The sequence below is a fragment of the Microtus oregoni genome, unplaced genomic scaffold, assembly GCF_018167655.1.
Source record: "Microtus oregoni isolate MIOR12 unplaced genomic scaffold, Mior012 000001F_ref0000356, whole genome shotgun sequence".
NCBI lineage: Eukaryota > Metazoa > Chordata > Mammalia > Rodentia > Cricetidae > Microtus > Microtus oregoni.
Window position 1 is genome coordinate 17,486,645 of NW_024543060.1, and position 20,596 is coordinate 17,507,240.

Consider the following 20,596-nt stretch of genomic DNA (forward strand, 5'->3'; position numbering starts at 1 on the left):
AGCACACTATGTAAACAGGACTCCAGCTCATTCCCTGTGGATGTCAGGATGTCACAGACCACTCATGTTTGTACACCAAGCACACACACAATCCTCTGTTTACAATCAGAGCACTTTCACTGGCAATCTGCACTTCTGTTTTAACTGATTCACACTTTGAATAACAAATAATTACAGATTCTATGCAGGTAAGGGGGGGGGGGTCCTGTCATGGAGATTTGTATTCTCTAAAGTCAAACAGCTCCCAGAGGCACTCAGAATAAAGGGTGGGCTTGTTACAAACACAAGGAAGTCTGTGCCCTGCCTGCCGGTCAGGCATGGAGAAGCTGTGTACCTCCTGGATGTAAGATTTGTTTCAACTAGAAATCAAGCAATTGCCAATATATAAATGACACCATGAGGGAGAATTCTACAGCCGTATCAATGAAGACAGGAATCAGCACTGAAGAGTCATCCCTGATCAAAACTTAAAAAAAAAAAAAAAAAAAACAGAACACAATTCATCTAAGAAGTCCAATTACAAAGGCCACCCTTGCCAAGAGTGTGCCTCTCTTCTACTCTGTAGGAATACCTGTCTCCTGTTCTTGGCAGAAAGACGTTGATCCCTCCATTAGCTCACAAATTAAATATGAGTTAATTCTGTACAACATACTGCAAAAAAAAAAGAGAGAGAGAAAAGGAAAGGAAAGGAAAAGAAAAAAAACACTAAATTGTCTGTCCATAATTTGTTATTTCTTATGTAAACCTAAAAAACATAATAGGCCAAGTGGTAGTGGAGCATGCCTTTAATCCCAGCACTCAGGGGGCAGAGGCAGGCAGATCTCTGTGAGCCTGGTCTACAGAGTTCCAGGACGGCCAGGACTGCACACTAATAAGATAAAAAGGTAATTAGTGAACCTACCTTGAAGCAAAACCAACTACTAGTTTTAAATGTTTTACAATGGGTTGGACTTTTATATATTGTATACAAATTTTGTATATTGATACAAATTTGAGATTAATTTTGTTAAAACTAATTATGAAATTAATATTATGAAATTAATAATTTTGTTAAAACTAACTGTACATACGTTTCTAATCTTGCTCAAGGCATTATACCTACCCATAAAGCTCATTTAACAATGTAATACAAATTTCTAGTCCTTGAAAGTTATTATTACCAACTGTTTAGGATAACAAGGAAATGCAGGTCAGGTAATACAATCGAACTTGTAGTCATATTAGATATGTTTTCAAAGTCAAACAGATATATTTTTAAATATATCATCTTCAAACACTTCAGAGATCTACAGAATATGTCATTTAATGTGTTTTAATAATATAGGTTCTTTTTTCTTTCTTCATGACAATGAGACATGTCTGTTCCTGGCAGTACCAATCTACTCCAGAGACGATGATAGGCATCAAAGATACTCCACATGGAGTTTTCTTTCTTTGTGTCAAAATTAAGTCAATGGGCAAGAAGGTGCCCTTGCCTCAATTGCTGACAGTATGCTGTCCTAATGGGACAAGCAGGGCACACAAAAAAGTGACTTCCAAACCTTGCCCAGACAAGGCGAAATAGTCCTTCAAAAACCCTCCTTCATAGAAAAATCTGTCAGATATTCTAGGCCTATAGGCCGAAAATGATTGCCCCAACACTGCAGAGAAACTTTGGGTGACTGACCAGGCTGTTTCTGTCATTTCTCACATTCTTTGGAAGCTGCTTCCCTACACTTCCTGCTTACTCAGTATTATTAAACTCTGAAGTAGTTGAAGACTAGATAGTTATAGTTTTCATTGTTTACAAGACTCAAAAAAGAAATTCACTAAAGAAATATAGGTATATATGTAAAGTATATAAAGATGAGAGATATCAAAAGGTAGTTTTGAGTGGTAATGCAAGTTATGATAGAAAGTAAACTAGGTACAAGACTTTGGACTCACCAAGATAGGATAGATATGGAGTATTTCCTATGAATTTGTCAAATGCAAATGGACTAGACATTGCTGATATTGCCTGTATATATTGTATATAGTTATTATACTTTTATTTATAGTTTTTCTTATATTAGTTATAGCCTTTATTATTTTAGACAAAAAGGGGAAATATAGTGGTATTTTATTTATGTTTTATAAATAAAGCTTCCAGATGATCAGAAAGTAAAACTAGGTCACTAGAAGCCAGGCAGTGGTATCACACAACTTTAATCCCAGGATTTGGGAGACAGAGACAGATGGATCTCTGTGAGTTCAAGGCTCCTCTGGACTACACAAGATCTATGCAGAAACAGATCCGATGGTGGTGATGCACACTTTTAATTCCAGCACTAGAGAGGAATATAAACTGGGATGAGACAGGCACTTGTACTCTTTTAGCCTGAGGATTTCATACAGGTAAGAGCTTTCTAGTGGACTGGCTGCTTTGCTTTTCTGATCTTCAGGTTGAACTCCAATATCTGTTTCTGGGTTTTTATTAATCATGCTACAACACACAGAAAACCCCAGTCTTGAAAAAAGCAAAATAATAATAATATTAAATTAATAGCAACAGTACTGTTATAGCAAGGAAAATAAAGCTCTTGGTTTAGCATGACTGCATCATCTGATGGTGAACTGCACAGCTGTATTCCGGGTCAGCCTCCACCCCATACCCCCATACCCCGCACAGATTTGCGGATGTCTACTGGAGAGTGTGGGGTGAAGGGTTCTACTGCCTTAACAATGTTTGGGGTGAAAGCATCACTGCTGTAACTAAGGGGTGTCAATTTAAGTGTAATAAAGTGAGATTCGCCTTTACACTTCAGATAAAACAAGAGAATGGATGGAGCAATGAAATAAAATAGGTAACAAGGGGGGAGGGGCGGGAGGGGAAAGTGGCAGTCAGGACAGAATCATCTTAAATGTTTGCCTATGTTTGAAATTTGTCATTTTTAAAGGACTGCTATGGCCAATCATGGATATTAACTTGATACACTTGGCAAGAGAGACGGATCCTCAAGTAAAGAAGTCCCTCCATCAGACTGGCCTGTGAGCTGGTGTGTGGGGTATTTTCTCATGGTAGGAGGGGCCAGCCTGCTGTGGGCTGGTAGCATCCCTAGGCAAGCAGGCCTAGGCTGTATCAGAAAGGCTGCTGAACATGAGCCACGGAGAGAGCCAGAAGGCAGCAGTGCTCTACGGTTCTGCCCTCTACTCCTGCTTGTGTTCCTGACATGACTTCCCTCAGTGATCAACTATAACCCGGAAGTGTAAACCAAATCATCCCTTTCCTCCTCATGGCCACTGAACAAGCACTGAACAAACCCAACCTAGACTCTTTAACAGATAGAGAGAGGGACTTGAATGTCTCGGTCCCCTTACACACACTAATATCCTAAGCAACCCTTGGCCCTACACTCAAACAGCCACCAGACCGAGTGGCTAGCCTCCTGCTTCCTTCCCTGACATCAAACTCATATTACACAAATGAATGTCATTTTCCTTGTCCCGGCAACTAAATGTCCACAGCAGCTCACGAATTAAGGCTTTTGAGCACTAACTGTAATGGGAAGGAGGTATTGACTGACAAAAGCGTGCAAATCCTACTTCCATAATTCATGAGTGTCCATGGCTTTTCTTAAGACAGAGCCAGCTTGACTCCCTCCTTACAAAGCCTTCTTGGAGGTAGGGGTGTAGCTCAGTGACCTGGTGTGCTTAGCATTCATGAGACCTTCAGTTTGATATTCGGTAGAACAAAACCAAATTCACCCATTTCTTGATTAAGGAATCATAGCTTCACAACAATGCCACTTTTCATGCAAATTTGATTTCCATCTACAACTGAAGTTATTTTTTAATTATATAACATAAACTCTAATGCCTAATTCCATAATAAAAACACATGGATTTCGGTGCTCTCTGACTGCCAATACATATTCCCTCATATTCTTTAAACTGTGGAAAAGGCAAGAGAAGACATGAGGTAGGATGCAGATGGGATGCTGGCCTGAAACATGCCATTGAGATCTGACCGTATACTAGAAATGAAAAGAATTGATTGGCATCTTAAGAGGCACAATTAATGGCCTGGGATATAGCTTCTAGTGTTGATGTTTAGAATTCTATATGTCCACATACTAGGAGTAGTTATTTATTGGGTAATTATAACAGGCCAGGAATATACACCGATTGTATAATATGCTGGCATCATTCAAACAGTAGCAATCTCTGTTTTCCTTGCATGACCATAGGCTCAAAGGCTTTACAAGTCACTTAAGGCCATGTACTAGATTTGAACTGAATTCTTCCCACCTTCCTAGCTGCCTAGCACAAAAGAATGGGAGAGATTGTGCTGGTCACTCTAGAAGAACAGGCTAGCAATACACCCTACTCGCTTTCTGTCACGAGTTAGAGGGCCTGGAGAGATGGCTCACTTGGTAAAGTGCTGCCCTTGCAACCATGACGACCTAAGTTTGATTCTCCAGAACCAAAAACCAGGCATGGTGCTGTGTACTTACCATATCTGGTAAGGTGGAAACAGGCAAAGAACAGTAAGAGACACTGTTTCAAAAAACAACCTGGTGAGTGGGACCCGAGGAACGACAGCCAAGCAACGACGTCCTCTAGTGTACACATGGGTTAGGATTAGGGTTGGGGAGGGTACGTGGGGAACAGAATTTCCTGCATTAACTGTGATGCTGAGGATCACAGTGTATCAGAAATTATTAATGCGGGTTGTTGCAGGCACGCCCGCTGTAAATTAGTGGTGTTAGTTAATGGGCACATTAAAAGTGTTCCCATTCATTTAGTGTTTTCAGGCTGTCCCGGAGATCGGAGCAATGCATTAGCTTCATTCCCTTGGCACAAGCTGTTTGGTTTCTAACTGTAAATGGTTTTGTAAGCACACGTATGCAACGGGAAATTTCAAAACAAAATAATGATCTTGCTTTGTGTTGCTCACTACAAAAATGGGAGGCTTCTAAAACTTAAATTTTCCATTAGTCCATGCTCAAGCTTGAGTACTGGAGAAGACACTTGGCTTTGCTATAAACTCATTTAAAGCCAGGGAAATAACAACCCCAAATTACTTTAATAGAGCTGAACACACCTCATACTAATTGCCTGCTCCATGTTTCCAGGAGATCTTACAACTGCTTCAAATTAACGGCGTCCAGGACTTTCGTCCCATTTCCACAAACCTACTTTTACATCTACTTCCTGCCCTTGATTCAGGTATCACTTATACCCCAAATCCAGTTCTTCCTCCTCTCCTTGCCCCTCACTCTGGCCATGGCCCTCTGGCCTTTCTGCACAAGGCCTCTGTCCATGCCGTCCTTCCCTCCCATGGTAAACAGCCATACTGCCCTACCAGGCCTTCCCCAAATGTGGCGATATTGCCCAAGGTGCTTCTCATGCTGATTCTTAACTCTTGTTCAGTGCACCAGATGGGAAGCTCCCAGAGACGGTCCGGAATACATAATTCTCGATAGAAAATTCCAAATACTTTTAGAATGAAAACGTGTGCCGCTTAAACCTGCCCCAGTTACCAACTTCCCTTCCTAAAAATAAACACTGGTCAGCTTTCTTGCGCATCTCTCCAGAGACAGGATATCTATGCATGAGAACTATGCGCTCCCTTGCAGTTTAAATATACAAAAATACGTGCAGGCACAAGCACACAGTAACATTATGGGATCTTAGCTCTATATCTGAGTTTTCTCACTGAATAAATTCAGCCTGCATTGTTACACACATAGCTAATTCAAATGGCTGCACAGTATTCTGTCGTGATGTGTTTCATAATTCAATCGTCTCTGCTTGACATATCTGGGTTCTTTCCAGTCTTTTGATATGACAATGTGCAATCAATGCCCCTTTGCAAGCATATATAGAACAGTTCACTATGCTTCATGACTCCAGAGGTTAAGGCAGCGAAGGCTCAGCTCAAGGCATGAAGCAACTTCTTTACAATCATTCCTGCGAAGTGTGTGTACCAAGGAAGAATAAAATGTCTAGTCCTTGTCTAATAAAGACAGTCAGCCTGGTGACCAGCAGAAGAATTGGCACTGTGAAGTGTGTGCACCAAGGAAGACTGAAATGCCTAGTCCTTGTCTAGTAAAGACCAGCAGAAGAATTGGCAGTAGACACTAGGCAGGCACTCTGACCGTTACTAACTGCTATACTGTTACACATCCACTTCCTTTGTGCTTACTGGGTGATGAGGCATCCCTATGCATTGCCATATCTGAACACATCCTATCAACAATGGTGATCCTCGGGGAGGAGAAAGGGCTCGGCATTAGGAGCACTGGCTGTTCTTGCAAACGTTCAGTTCCGAGTACCCCAGTGACAGCTCACGGAATCAGCAACTCCAGTTCCAAGGGACTGGACACCCTCTTCTGGTCTGCATGGGCATCGGGCATACATGTGGTGCACATACACACACACCAGCGAAATATCCACAGACAGAAAAATAAAGAATTTTTAGAAGGCGGTTTACCAGATTACTACCATCATATAAGCCTAAAAATTCTAATATGCCATCCATTCTTGCAGAGAGCACTCAAAATTGAAATATTAACTATGCTTTTGGATAACTATAAAAATTTACCCCAAGTTAAGTTCTCTGAACCCCAACCCCTGTAACCTTTCTCCTGGAATGAAGGATATTCTGAGGGTTTATTGAGATAACAAAGTGAGACATGAAATGAAAACTAGCTATGCAATTACTACTCGTGTTTTATATACCACAGAGGTTTCAGAAGTAAATTTGCTTTCTGCTGTATAAAAAAAAAAATACCTTCAATTGCTAAGATCTTATAAAAGAACAGGCTTTTTTGGTGCTATTTTAATTTTTTAACATTCAACATAAAACAATAAAGATTGATAGCTGTCCAACAAAGCTAGAATCTGTGCGGTGTGAGGTTGAGTTCTAGTCTTCTGACCGTGTTGTACAGGACACGAGGCCTTCAGAGTTCCGCTGCTTCGTTAGATGGATTTCAGCCAGGAGGCCCTCTCTAGACATGTTCAGGTACTTAATATTCTAAATATTTTAATTTAAAATTGTTACTCTGGCTGGTAACTCACTTGCCCACAATTAGGACCCTATTCCAGGCATTGACATGAGGCAGGATATTGTCTTTACAGAGTCCTTCGGTCTGTGCTAGAAATGGGCACCAGAAATCAGAGTTCAGCTACATGGATATGGGGCCAGAGTGATTTTAACTAAACCCTTCATCTAGATAGGTGCACTAAAGTTCAAGTAAAATCATGTAGCCCTTCCTCAAAGAATGCGCTTGCACATGACTGAGACAGCCAGGAGAAGCCCTTCACGCTCGCTGCCTGAACATTCCCAAATCCTCTGAAGAGCAGAATAACTATAGAGGCCATGGCTCCCAGTTCAGTGCCTGAGACCGGCACCCTTGCCAGTTTTCATGCAGAAATTCTACAGGGAAAGGATGGGTTCTTAATGTCTAACTCCATGTAGTTAGAGGGAACAGTTGTGGATCAGGGTGACAGCGATGGGACCGGCTCAGGACCATGTATTTGGAACCCATAAAGGGTCTTTTACATGAAACATCCACAGAAAGTACAGGTTTATCATTCGTCCAGGCTGCCATTCACTGGGCACTGCAATATGGCCAAAACACTGTGTACCTCAGTCTAGGGCAGACTCTAAGACAGTCTGCCAAGGCTCGAGAAACTCCATCTGGACAGAAATGCTCTATTGGTCCAGTACAAAATGCCTCAGACTGAAGGCCACCTAGGACACCAGCTTTATGAACCCCTGGCAACAGGCCCAGCGATAAGTTCTTTTTTCCAGGAGAAAAGGAAGGCTGGCCTAGAATTTGTTACGTAGTCTAGCCTGGCCTCAAACTCACAGTAATCCTTCTGCCTCAGCCTCCAAGAAGTATGTTAACACAGAGTCATCTTAAAGCATTGTAAAATATTTGAATCAACATAGACATAAAATCATTAGACTGGCTACTATTAGGTTTCTCATATTTATGTAATCAAATTGAGACCTACAATGACTAATAAGAGTCAAGAATCATGTCTGTAAGACTTACTGGTTTAAAAAATAGTCTGAGTCACTGTATATAATACAAAAATGTCAGGAAGATGCAAATATTTATGGAGCTATGAAGAAACCAAACATCACAGGGGGAAAATGGGGAAGCTCTGTGCCCGTGCTTAACAAGAAAAGCCACTGTCTACCCAAAGGAAAAAACTTCATAGAGATCGTTCGTTTGTTCACTCAACACAAACGCTTCTTTAATTCATTTGACAAATCTAGGCTAGCCCTGGGGAGCCAGCGAAGACATAGAATTTGAAGCTAGAAGGAAACCTGTTTTCATCAGCTCATCTCATGGTGACACACTGACACCAGGCTGCGGACCCCTTGAAGCCTTCTCGGAGGAAGGTCTTGCCGAGTGGTCTCGTGATACGGCATGTGGGAAGGGTGGAGGTCACTGTGCGGTCATTTTAACCCATGTTTCTTGACCATCCCAAACCAACAAGAGCCCCACATTTACACAGCTCTTGGTCTTCCAACCTGGAGAAGGTCATTTCAGCTCTGAACCTCGGCCTGTCCTGAAGACTCTCAAAGTCCCTTTCTGCTAACCGGGAAGAAGATGACTGGGGATTTCTAACAATGGGCATGGTCATTACCTCACAAGAGGCCTGTTCTATTAGATGATTCTAGTTAGAAAGTTCTTTTATGTTGAGTTAAAAATCAACCCTGTAGGGCTGGAAAGATGGCTCAGTGGTTAAGAGCATTGACTGTTCTTCCAGAGGTCCTGAGTTCAATTCCCAGCAACCATATGGTGACTCATAACCACTGGTAATAAGATCTGGTGCCAACTTCTGTCTTCAGGAACACATGAGGCAGACCATTGTATACATAATAAATAGATAGATGGATAGATAGATAGATAGATAGATAAATAGATAGATAGATATAGATCAACCCTGTAAATTCAACCACACAAACATATCACTGCCTCTTCTATATAATAATTCCTCAAATATTCCAAAAACTTTAAAAATACCAGCATCATCATTAGGGTGCACATGTGTGGAGTTGAGGGGACATCTCTGTGGGGTCGGTTCTCTTCTTCCACCTTTTCTGGGTTCTGGGGATTAAATTCAGCTAACCAGCCTTGGTTAACAAGATTCTAAACCTGCTGGGCCCATGTTGCTAGCCCATATTCCTAAACTTCCTTAATAAATTTTTTTTTAAAAAGTCCTTACATGCCATTCAATCCCAGGATTTCCAGCAGTTTTAGAATATTGGTTCCCCTCTTCTGTGACAGCTTTTAGTCAACATTTCTCTTTAATATCCAGCACCCAGCATGTACTGTGAGAGTCTAGACTGGCAGTATACCCAGCATGTTTGCTGTGTATCTATCTGGTAGCGAACCCTAAGAGCCTCATTGACTTGATGTAGAAAAGACAGCTGACCAAGGCGACAATCAGGATCACTAGCAAAGTCGCAGCTTTGGCCAAATGGCCAAATAAGAAAGGGTACAATAGGTCAAGGTCAAGGTAAGACTGGCGCTACACGCCCTACAAGGGTTCTACGGATTAGGCTCGCTTCTCTGCTTCCTTGCTTAAACCAGTAGCAATAGCAACTGTCTTACCTCACTAGATTGGCATAAAAAAATTAAGTGAGATATCACACATAAAGCATTTAGAAAAAGAATCAGTATCGGGTAGGGAACTTAGCGAAGGGATCATTCTTCCAGGTGATTATCCTGTGTACTTTTTACAGGGTGTGCTTTTCACAGACCACATGGGAAAAGGCAAGTCTCGGGCATTTCCTTAGCTGAGACATTATAGATGAAAGCAAACGGACACTCTCTTAGGTTCAAAGGATGTGATAGCCTTCTTCAGAGAGAAACAAGCTGAACTTTGTCAACTGAGAGGAAGCCAAGGGAAAGCAGAATAAACAGAAAGCAACTGCTACAGAAACAAATCCCAGGGACATTTCCCTTCCCATCGAACCCAGGCTATTCAGTCCAAGATGGCATGGATGCAGAATTCCTGGGGTTATAAGGGTCACCATAGTGTGGTCCATTTGCTTACTGGTTTGTTTTTTTTTTTTTTTTTTTTTTGATTTTTCGAGACAGGGTTTTGGTTCCTGTCCTGGAACTAGCTCTTGTAGACCAGGCTGGCCTCGAACTCACAGAGATCCGCCTGCCTCTGCCTCCCTAGTGCTGGGATTAAAGGCGTGCACCACCACCGCCGGGCTTGCTTACTGGTTTCTTTGAATGTAAACACTTCAAACACTCCTGCCAAAATTATAACCAACTGCCATACTGGTGTCTTTTCTGGCCACTGTGACCAAATACCTCGCAAGAAGCAAAAGGGAGAAAGGACTTGTCTGGAGTCACGGGTGGAGAAGAGACCTCTACCATGGCAGACTAGCCTTGGCAGCAGGGCACAGTAGCTCCAAGGATGCAGGAGCGGGTGGGTGGGCCTCCCCACCCTCGCCTCAGACCGGGAGGTGGAGAAAGGAGACTGCTGACACTCTTTAGCTTTTCTTCTCTTGTTCAGTCTAGGCTCTCGGCTTAGGGGATGACGTCACCCATGTTTACAGTGGGTCATCCCCTCTTAGTTAAGAGCCCTCCTATGGAGAGAGGTGTGTCTTCTAGGTAACACTACATAGAGAGGAAGTAGTGTTAAAGCGGCGTCCAGCATACCTGCTTGAGCCAGTAACCCTGGGCAGTAAGAGCTCTCTGCTCCAGCCCTCTTTCGGATCTAGACATAAGAGCTTTCAGCTCACGTGGTGCCTGCAGTTGACCCAGCAAGGGACCAGGTGGACTCACACTAACACTGGAACTTCACATACAGCTCAGTGCCTACTGAAAATGCTAAGGTTGGCTAACTTAACCAACAAATCCCTGCATTCCTTCTGAGTTAAACAAAGAAGCACACAAACAAATTCCATGCTGCTTTCTGCCCTCCTATGTCAGGGGTTCCTAAGGATTGGGCCTACGGCCCCTACATCCTCAATAAGACATTCTCTCACGGTCAGCACCCCCCAACTTTTATTTCACATCTTATTGTGACACAAGGTCCTCCTCAGGTGCCCGGTTTAATTAGCCTGGAACTGCCCTGCAGCCAGGCAGGCTAGAGTCTTGAACTGGAGAGTCTTCAGCCTCGACCTTCAACTGGGATTACAGGCCTGTGTCACAAAACCTGGCCAGTTATCTCCCTATCTCAGGAGATTTAAATACCAATACAGCTTCTTTAAAATAATTCATTTGTCTGAAGTTTATCTTAATCTTTTATTAAAGTTTAAAGAACTCCTCTGAACATCTCTGGAAGCTGTGACTGGGATCCTGTTTAAATCACCAAAAAGCCCTCTTCATTAGGAAATAACACTACCCTACCCGTCTGTGATGGCCATCTCATTGCTGATTGGTTGCTTTTCCCAACCATGCTCATTAACATAGGATGAAAAGTGGACATAAGCCTTCCTTATACCTCTCAATAAAAGGCAGGGTGGAATGTTTCCTCAATATGGGATTCATCTCCATAACCTTCGAGGTTCCCAAACTTTCAGAAATGGGCCACACACTGCCAGTTGTGAGGAGGAAAGACGGGCAGGACATTCAGGATAATAGCCACAGTGGTCTAAACTGCAGGGGCTCACCACTGCCCTGGGTATATTATGGGTTATCACATTAATCTGATATTGAGAGCCCTAGGAAGCAGGTCCTCACTCCACCGCTGCAGATCTCTTTAAAGGGATCAGCTAATGTGACTACTGTCACAAAAGAGGGCTGAAACAGGCTCTTTGACTTCGTAACCTAAGCTTGTAAGCTCTGCCCATCATGGTAGAATTTACACTAGAAATAACTTAATGAACACCGACCTAATTTACTCATACGACAGTAAGAAGGGTAGGAAAGGCAACGTGGAACAGTAGGCTACGTAAGACACTATGCACAGGGTACACAGATCTTAAACCACACCCACAGTCTCCTGGTTCTCCTGTCTTGGTGTCCATGTGCCTCCGTGGGACTCAGACAGTGGATGCAGAAGGGACCCTGAGCTATGTCAAGGGTGGGCTAGCAGTGACCCTGCTCTGCAGGACACTTAGAAGTCATCTTCACAGAGCTGAGCGTTCATTTTCAAACAAAGCCCAAGTTTTCCATTTTCCATCAACTATTTATAGATTGCCTGTGTACCACCATTTCTTGTCAATATATTACCCTCAGGGACTTCTAGAAGACCAGACTCCGGCCACTCTTACTCCAACCGCAATCCCATCACGCGGCAACATTAACCTTTGACACGAACCAGCTAAAGGAGCGTCGGGAGCTGTCAAGATGATCTAGGAGGGCAGGATATTTAAATATTTAAGCAGGAGGATTGTCAATTACCACTTGAAAACATGCCTTTTGCTGCATTTTATACTGGGGAAAGTTCTACCAAGCTCCTATTGTAGCGCAATGCCCAGCAGCCTACCTTTTCAGCCTTTACATCTCCAGCCCACAAAACTTGAGAAAGAACAGCTGGTCGACGACATATCCAAGGCTCCATGTCACCTCACGCCGACAGACACTTTGGTCGTGTGTGTCCAAACCAAGGAACACTTTTGAATAAGGTGCTACAAAAGGCCCAAAGGGAGACACAGCCCCGGCCATCAGAGAGTCATGATAAAAAATACACCTACCTGGGCATAGAGCAGACTAGGGCAAGCTCTGTCTACAACGGGGTTAAACAAGTGCAGCTGGAGGGCAAGCAATAGTTGCACAAGTGACTTCCATAATCCCTGCACCTGCTCTAAGCCCCAGGCCTTCCCTTTACTGAAAATCTAACCCTTACACGGTAAACTCTGGGACCCTCCTTCAGATTATCTCTAGCTCTCTTGGGTTAAAAATGAATGAATGAATGAATGAATGAAGCAACCTTTGTTCACTCCCAGAGGAAGGCGAATGGTACTTTCTGTCTTTGCCGAGCACATCCTCCCTTGGAGGATGGAACAGTAAGCAACATTTCATCTCCAAGGTTCCTCGTGTTTACTGGAGCCTGCTCAGTTAACAGCAAGGCTAGTTCTGCCTTCTGTTGCTTTATCCTAAAGCACTGAGCATAGAGAGGCAGTGAAGCTATAAGATACTGATGTTTCAAGCATCCAGCATTACCTCTAACCCTCTGCCCCAAGGCCTTACAAACCACCGCTCTGGATCAATCTATTTGTCTCCTCTCTATTAATTTAAAGTTTATTCTATAAGCACAGACGAATGGACGTGGCTAAAGGCAGTCTTCAGTGGACACAGTTTACAGGTCCCCAATGGTTTCCATGCCGTCTCCACAGAAGCTATTCTAAGCCTTCCCGAGCTCCCACTCATAGCCACACAACCCGGTCTTTGGTTGCACTGAGAAAAATGGTACTATCTGGGCTTGACATACACATGCTCGCTGCCCACACCTGCCTCCGCCTCGGCTCTGTGCTCGCACCCTGCTCTTACACCCATCAGCTCACTCAGCAATCTGGCCCCCATCTAATAGCTCTCTCCGTTCCTCACGTAAACACACTCAGAAGCAAAGCGAAAAGGAACGACGAAACCACAACGCTCTGTGCAATCTGCGCTCCCAAAGGTCCAGCCTCAGGGAAGGCCTGCTGTCTCACTCCAATACCACCCCGCCCTGGAAACCACTCGAAGCCACGAGACCACACGAACCCCAAGTTCACAAATCCAAGTCACCTTGTCAATTCCTCCAGGACCTGCCCTCTCCACAGCACCTGACGTTTAGCAACTTCAGTCTTGAAACTCTCTGACGCTGGGTTCTTATGACATCACCGCCCGGTGGGTGACTCCACCGCTTCACTTAAGAATGCTCTTGCTTGGTCCTCTGGTCAAACCTTACATTTTAACATTTTCCCAGGATTCTATTCTTGGCTTTCCTCTTCTCAAACTAAACTCTCCCTGGGGAGAAGGAGCGGCAAAGCACTGTTTACACTATGAATTATCCCACATGCCCATAAATCAATAAGACTAAATTTGAATGCATGCGCTTCCTCTCCCCACTCAACTGCGCACTAGCGCTCACCTCCAGCATGGTCCTCTCTGTGTGCTTACCTGGCTGTCCCCCATGCTCTGTGCACCTGAGGGACAGACACTAGTGTCAGGAGCAGCAACGTCCTGGTGGGAGGGCTGGAGGTGTGGGTAGGTGTGAGGATTTAGCAGAAGGAACACATCACAGGGGAGCTAAGGACTGTGTCTCTGCAGGAAGAACCACGGGATCTCCCTGAACTAAAGAAAAATCTAGAGGGGAGATTTACATATGCAAAGAGATATAGATAGACATAAGTATCTCCTTTCCTGCATTTCTCTGCTTATCATAAATGCCAGTGACATAAAGGGAAGTCAACTTGTATTTTGATTTTGTAAATGAAAGAAGCAGAGAAATGGGAGAAGTGGTCAGATTTCAACAACCACGGGTAGAAAGAAATGGGGTGGGGCGACAGGAAGGCAGGGGATGTGTATGCTGGGCTGCAGGGTGTGGAAGGCCAACGTCAGGGCACTGGAAGGAACAGTACAGGATCTTTTTTTTTTTCTTTTGAGTGGCAATACAGTTTGTAGGTGGCAGCGAACAAGCTAGACCTTTAAGCAATGCACCTTCTGATTAGAAAAGAGGCTGGACCAGAGGGGCCCTCTTCAAGAGTTCCCCTGATGAATTACCTCAGTGAGGAGAAATGGAAGCCTGAACTACAGCAACTACAGTGAAAACACGAGAAGAAAATATTGTTTTTTGACTGTAGAAAAATAACAAAGGCTTTGAATACTTAAGAACAATATAATTAAATGAAGGATTAATTTAAAGGAAATAAAAACTTTAAAAACACAAAAATTAAAAAGTTAAAAAGGAGCAGGGTAGTGGTGGCGCAACACTTAGGAGGTAGAGGCAGGCAGATCTCTGTGAGGCAAGGCCAGCCTGGTCTCCAGAGAGAGTTCCAGGACAGCCAGGGCTGTTAGACAGAGAAACCCTGTATCAAAAAAACAAAAACAAAAAACAACAAAAAATAAAAGTGAGAAGGAAAGCAATTCTTGTTTGTTTGAAACAGTATCACAGTGTAGCCCAGGCTGTCCTAGAATTCATGGCAATCTTCCTGCCTCAGCCTCTCAAGTGCTAGGGTTACAAGTATGAGTGTGTGTGTGTGTGTGTGTGTGTGTGTGTGTGTGTGTGTGTGTGTGTAAGAGAGAAAGATGTAAGAACGCATTTAAATGTACATATTCAAAGACATATATTTGAAAAACACACTTAAACCCAAGTTTCCTGAGCCAATAACTGATCATATAGTTGGCGTTTAGAACGTAACAACATATTTATCACAGTGAATTGTGTCAGTAAGGACTGAACTGAGCATCCGCACACGCTTCAGAAACGCTACCCTCCAGCCCTGGAACAGAGAACTGAACATAGCCATACCGTGAAGCTGTTGTTGGCATTTTTTGTGCTTGCTTCAGCGACACTGGCATCTGAGAGGTCAACTTCATCGAATATCAAGGACTGTTGATGGACAAGAACACAAACACGTTATGTAGAAAAGCCAGCTCTTCAGTGTATTTTCACTATCAGCCCATGAGGAAGAAAGTGATGTCAAGAATTAGGAATCAAAAACAAATGTTAACTTAGGGACACCACACAAGTTTGTCTCAGGTGACCCTATTGCACAAATGACCCACGTCTTCCGGAAGCCTATCTGCTATGATTAGGAGAACCAACTGAAGGACACACACACTCACCCTCCCACACCCTAAGGCTTGAGACAACTCTGCAGGCAGTTGAAGACATCATTGCCCACAGGTTTGTCAAGTGGAGGCCGAGAACTAACCCTGGTTCAGATCACGGTGACTTACCAAATGCTTTGGACCTTACTGTCCTTGTCTATCAAAATGTATCCAAATAAGATGGTGACCGTGCTCTGCAAACAGAAGACTGAGTTTGTCTCATGCTCTTAGACATTATTAACTCTGAGTGCGTCAGTGGTGAAAGCTCCAGAAAAAAAAAATGGGAATTTTTTTAAAAGGAGCAAATTTGCCATCAGTAAATATGAATAAACAAATGCACCTTTCCTATTCTGAGTGAATTGGTTGTTGCTCAGCTTTCAAGCCAGTGGACTTCCCAGACAAGTGGAATTATTGTTCACCTCCATGTCTGCATGAAACATGTCTCCCCTTCCTGATAGCCTCCACTCTCCCAATCAGGAGAGTTAAGGGAGTTACACTAAATTTACTATGATTTTATTCATTTACTTTAATTCAACTGGACTTGTTCCCAAACTGAAAGGGCTGTACAATTTGGGTACGACGTGAAACAGACAAAGCCCACTGCAGCACAAGTTAGACCCTTAAACATGGAGGGACTGCGGTCACAAGGAAATGCTGGGGAAGGCACCAACAATTCTCTCAGCAGAAAGCAAATTCATCATCTCATCCTGGACAATTTGAGCGGCACCTGAACGGGACACTCGGCCAAAGTCACAGGTAACCAAGACATCACTGTTTCTACAGAGGAAGATGCAGAGACACAATGGAGCCGGACTAGGGACAACAGTCAACATCAAACTTTTAAAATAAGATTACCTTGTTATTACTTTAACCTGAGAATTCAGCTATTCCTTCTACTACTGTTCCATAAACCAAGAATTAGGTTTGCTCACTGGTTGCTTTTTCAGCCTCTACCAATGACTCTACTGATTATGAGGAACATGCAGTTTTAAAAATGGGAATGACTAGGCTTTCTGCCATCCTAATGTTTTCTTTTCAGTCAACATGAAATTATCAGTTTTAATTGGGATCTTCTTCCCAAACTATATTATATTACTTCATTCATTTGTTACATAAAAATGATTTTAAGTCTCAATTTTATTATGATGTGATTTTTCACTCTTAATTGCTACCATAATGAAGAGATTATTTGTGCCGGGGTTGTGAAAGCACTCGGCATGTATGGTCTTAAGCCTTCTCTCAGTAGCACACAGTATCCACAGGCACACTGTGGTCTGTGCATGAGCTGGGCTGTGAACTTCTATCTGCCCCTAGAATGTAAATTCCTAACAGCTGCAACAACTCTCAACTTTTTCTTATAGTCCAAAAAAATTGAAAAGGGGTAAGGGGAGTAACCCAGAGTGTTTAACTTATTCTGTTATTTATAACATCTTAATTAGAGAAAAAGGGAATCGTATATTTGACTAGCCAACCATATGACTTGATAGCTCCCCCTTGAGGCGGAGTGCAAGATGACCACATCTATAATAAATTAGCAGAACTACTAAGCTATAATGAGGCTCTAAGGCAAATGTAGTTTGTATGATCAGAGGTTTCCATCTACTCACGACATAACAGTGCTTGGGACCGGTCTTGGTGAGTTACCTTGGAGTCTTTTGCATAATAAAGTGTACGGCCTCGAAGCTTGAAGTATCTCTTTTTCCACCTTTGGAAAGAGCTGGTTTGCTTCAGCAGCTGTCCTTCTTTAATACTGGTCTGGGGACAAAGCAGAACACAAGGAGAGAATGAAAATCAAACCCAAAACCAAATTCCATCCACAATCAATGATCCACGCACATTAGAATTCTGAACACTGCGGCTAACATATTACAAATTAAAGGAGAGAATATCTCATTCCCATCACAGGTCAATCAAGAGAATGTACAGAAAGTACCAGAAAGTAAAAGTGAGTTTCCCACGGTTCTCAAAACATTTACAGGTAGAACTGGCTACTGATGGACTCCGGAAGACAGAGTCAGTGTCTTCAGGTGTGTACCCACTGGTAAAGCCACCAGGCTCCACCAGACAGTTCCAAACCCAAGGCCACACACACAGCCCTGGTTAAACTCACTGGGTCACAAAACAAAAAGAGCCTGGGGTGGGGACAAGGTAAAGAAAAAGATTAGAGAAGGACCGGGTAAGGATAATCAGAATCCATCAACGAAATTGTCGAAGAACAAATTTGATCAATTTAACAAAAGCATTTGTAGACAGAGTGAAAGGCACATATACATAAGCTAACATCTGCCACGGAGCATGACTCCCACACAGTATATATACAGGGAGGATGTTAGAGGCAAAACATCATGTGCTGAGCACTAAACCAAATGGCCTCTGGAGCCAGACAGTCTAATTCCTAGCTTCTGTACAAGTAATGATGAACACAGGCAAGTTACTACCTTCTTCATGTTCACTTGCATCAGAGGCTGTGGAAATATACAGCATACGGCAGGTGATAATTCAGAGGTCAGCCCACCAGAGGGGTGATCGGCTGATGAAGGTTAATCCTGTCCAGGCAAAGCCTGCAGGACTATTGACTCTGGAAACTGTTGTTTATATTTGCTAAAGCAGTTTGGTGTCTCCCCAATGCCTGCACTGTAGTGTGTAATCTCATGATTGCATCTCTTTTTTATATGGGATGTATTTATATACACTTATGGGCATATCCATCTGAGGGTGGTCAGGAAGATGACTTTTCACTTACTATATAATTTTGATATATAGAATGCATGCTTCATAACCAGATCTGTTTGTCCCTCGAGGGCTGTAGACACTTAAAATCCTGCTTTGTTCTTTCGCTCAGACTCACTGCACATGATCAGCTCACTTTCACCTCAAAGCAAGTCCGAACGAGACTAAAGGCGTTTTGCAAATGGATCATAAGTTACAACTTTACAGCTATGCACAGGTCAGAGTCACAGATGTTGCTACACAAAGCACCCTAAGTAAAGCATGCCAATTCTTCTCTTGCCAGTCTGCTGACAGTAGACCTATGTCTCAAAGTCTGTCACTGGGCACCCTGCCCTCCACCTGCCCCAGTCTGGTCATGGTCTTACTCCTGTAACCTTGGAACTTTGTGTTGTCATGACAATGGCTCAGCTTCCTATCAATTACCCCAGGAACGTGCTCTTGACCAATGAAAGGTAACTCTTGTAATTCTTTAATTGCCTCAGGCCCCTGAAAGACCCACATGGTGAAAGCTTGGTCACCAATGGAGTAGTGTTTGAAGGCTGAGGCCAATGATGAGGGCTTGGATTTCACTAATCCATTGATCTATCTACTGCTGAGCCATCAGGAGCCGGAAGGGTGCTGCCTACCTGAAAGAAGGTGCATTACTGGAGGGGGGCAGCAAATGGATACATTTTGTCCCCACACCCTGGGACCCTGAGGTGAGCAGCTTGGCTCAGCCATGTGCTCCTTCCCACGGTGCTCCATTTTATCACAGCCCACAAGGCCCACTTTCAATTGTTCTCCATGGGGATTTTGTCACAGCAATAGAAAGCAGATCAGCACAGGCTTGAGAATGTGTGACACCTGGGGACTCTCCAGAGAGCATTCTGTAGCGCATATCTAGAAGAGTTTCCAGGAGATGTGGATTCTGTGAGTGCTTTAGAGAATGTCAGTTCACTTCTGCTGTCTCCAGCAAAATACTCAAACCTCTCTGACCCTACCTAGTCTCTGATTCTCTCGTAGACCCTTCCATCCACAATGACACTTTTTGCTTTTAATTAGAAAAGCATGGCTTAGACCTGGGTGCTGGCTACTGTCTGGGCTTATCCCGCTTTTCCCTCAAGAGTCATCTGGCTAACCTCGCACTTCCTTCAAGTCTTTGCGAAGGCCAGGGGAGGATGTTCACTTGTGTCCTGATACATGTCCACATGCCGCTGCAGGCACATCAGTGCACACGTGTGTGCATGCCTGCAGAGGCCAAATGATATTTGTAGGTGTCATTCCTCAGGCACCATCCACCTTTTTTAAAAGATGGGGTTTCTCACAGGCCTGGAGTGCACCACAGAGACTAACCTGCCTGACCACTGAGCACCAGGAGTCCTCCTGTCTCTGCATACCCCACATTGGGAGGCCACAAGGGCACAACACTAGGCCCCACTTCCTTCAAGCCTTGATCTCAGTGAGACCATCTCAAAGGCCACCTGTTCGATACTACAGTGTGTTCTTATCCTCCACGCTTCCCCACAAGACACTTCTACGATGCAGTTTACTTACTTTACAATCTGTATTAAAATACGAAGTCCCTGAGTTGATTGTATTGTAATAAGAATTTAATGTTTTGCTTTAAGTGGAAGACAAAGAGAAAAGAAAGAGCAAGGCAGACTACTCTGGAGCCTGTCTATATGACTGTACTCAAGGGACACATCACGGCACTGTATTCAACAGGGGTCCAGGATGGCTCACACTTATTCAGAATTCGATACAAGAATAATAATGCTACAATGAGTCTCCAAAGCAAAAGCAGTGCAGAGAACCGAAGTTCTAAACTGTCCCACCGGACTGCCATGGGGGATCTCAAATGCCCAGGACGTTTACCTCCCACCTGCTAGTGGGGCCTATATGAATGGCTAAGATGAAACCCTGTCTGATTTTAGAATTTATGTGCAAGTTTGATAATAATGCCTTATGTTATCAATAAGCTAGAAGATATGAGAAGAGTTTCCTGCTCAGAAGGAAATGAGGTCATGTTAATGTTTACTTTGATTTTTCTGGTTCACTTTGCAGTGTGTTCTGGGAGTGTCCACTGGGAAATCACTGCAATTTAATGGAAAGAAGAAGAAAAAAACACTTCTGAAACTTTAGCAGCAGAGAACAGGTCTAAACGCAGGCAGACCTCAAGCCAA

The 20,596-nt window shown here is 43.4% G+C and overlaps 1 protein-coding gene across 3 annotated transcripts in view; it reads right to left on the minus strand.

The window, feature by feature from the left end:
- Positions 1 to 20,596, minus strand: part of Dgkh (diacylglycerol kinase eta) — a 172,707-nt gene that overhangs the window by 75,564 nt on the left and 76,547 nt on the right. For all 3 annotated transcript variants that reach the window (XM_041672676.1, XM_041672686.1, XM_041672667.1), the window contains exons 3-4: positions 17,349 to 17,459; positions 15,403 to 15,483 (exon numbers count right to left, since the gene is read on the minus strand). In XM_041672676.1, the coding sequence (XP_041528610.1) occupies positions 15,403 to 15,483; positions 17,349 to 17,459 (192 nt within the window). The remainder of the gene's footprint in view (positions 1 to 15,402; positions 15,484 to 17,348; positions 17,460 to 20,596) is intronic.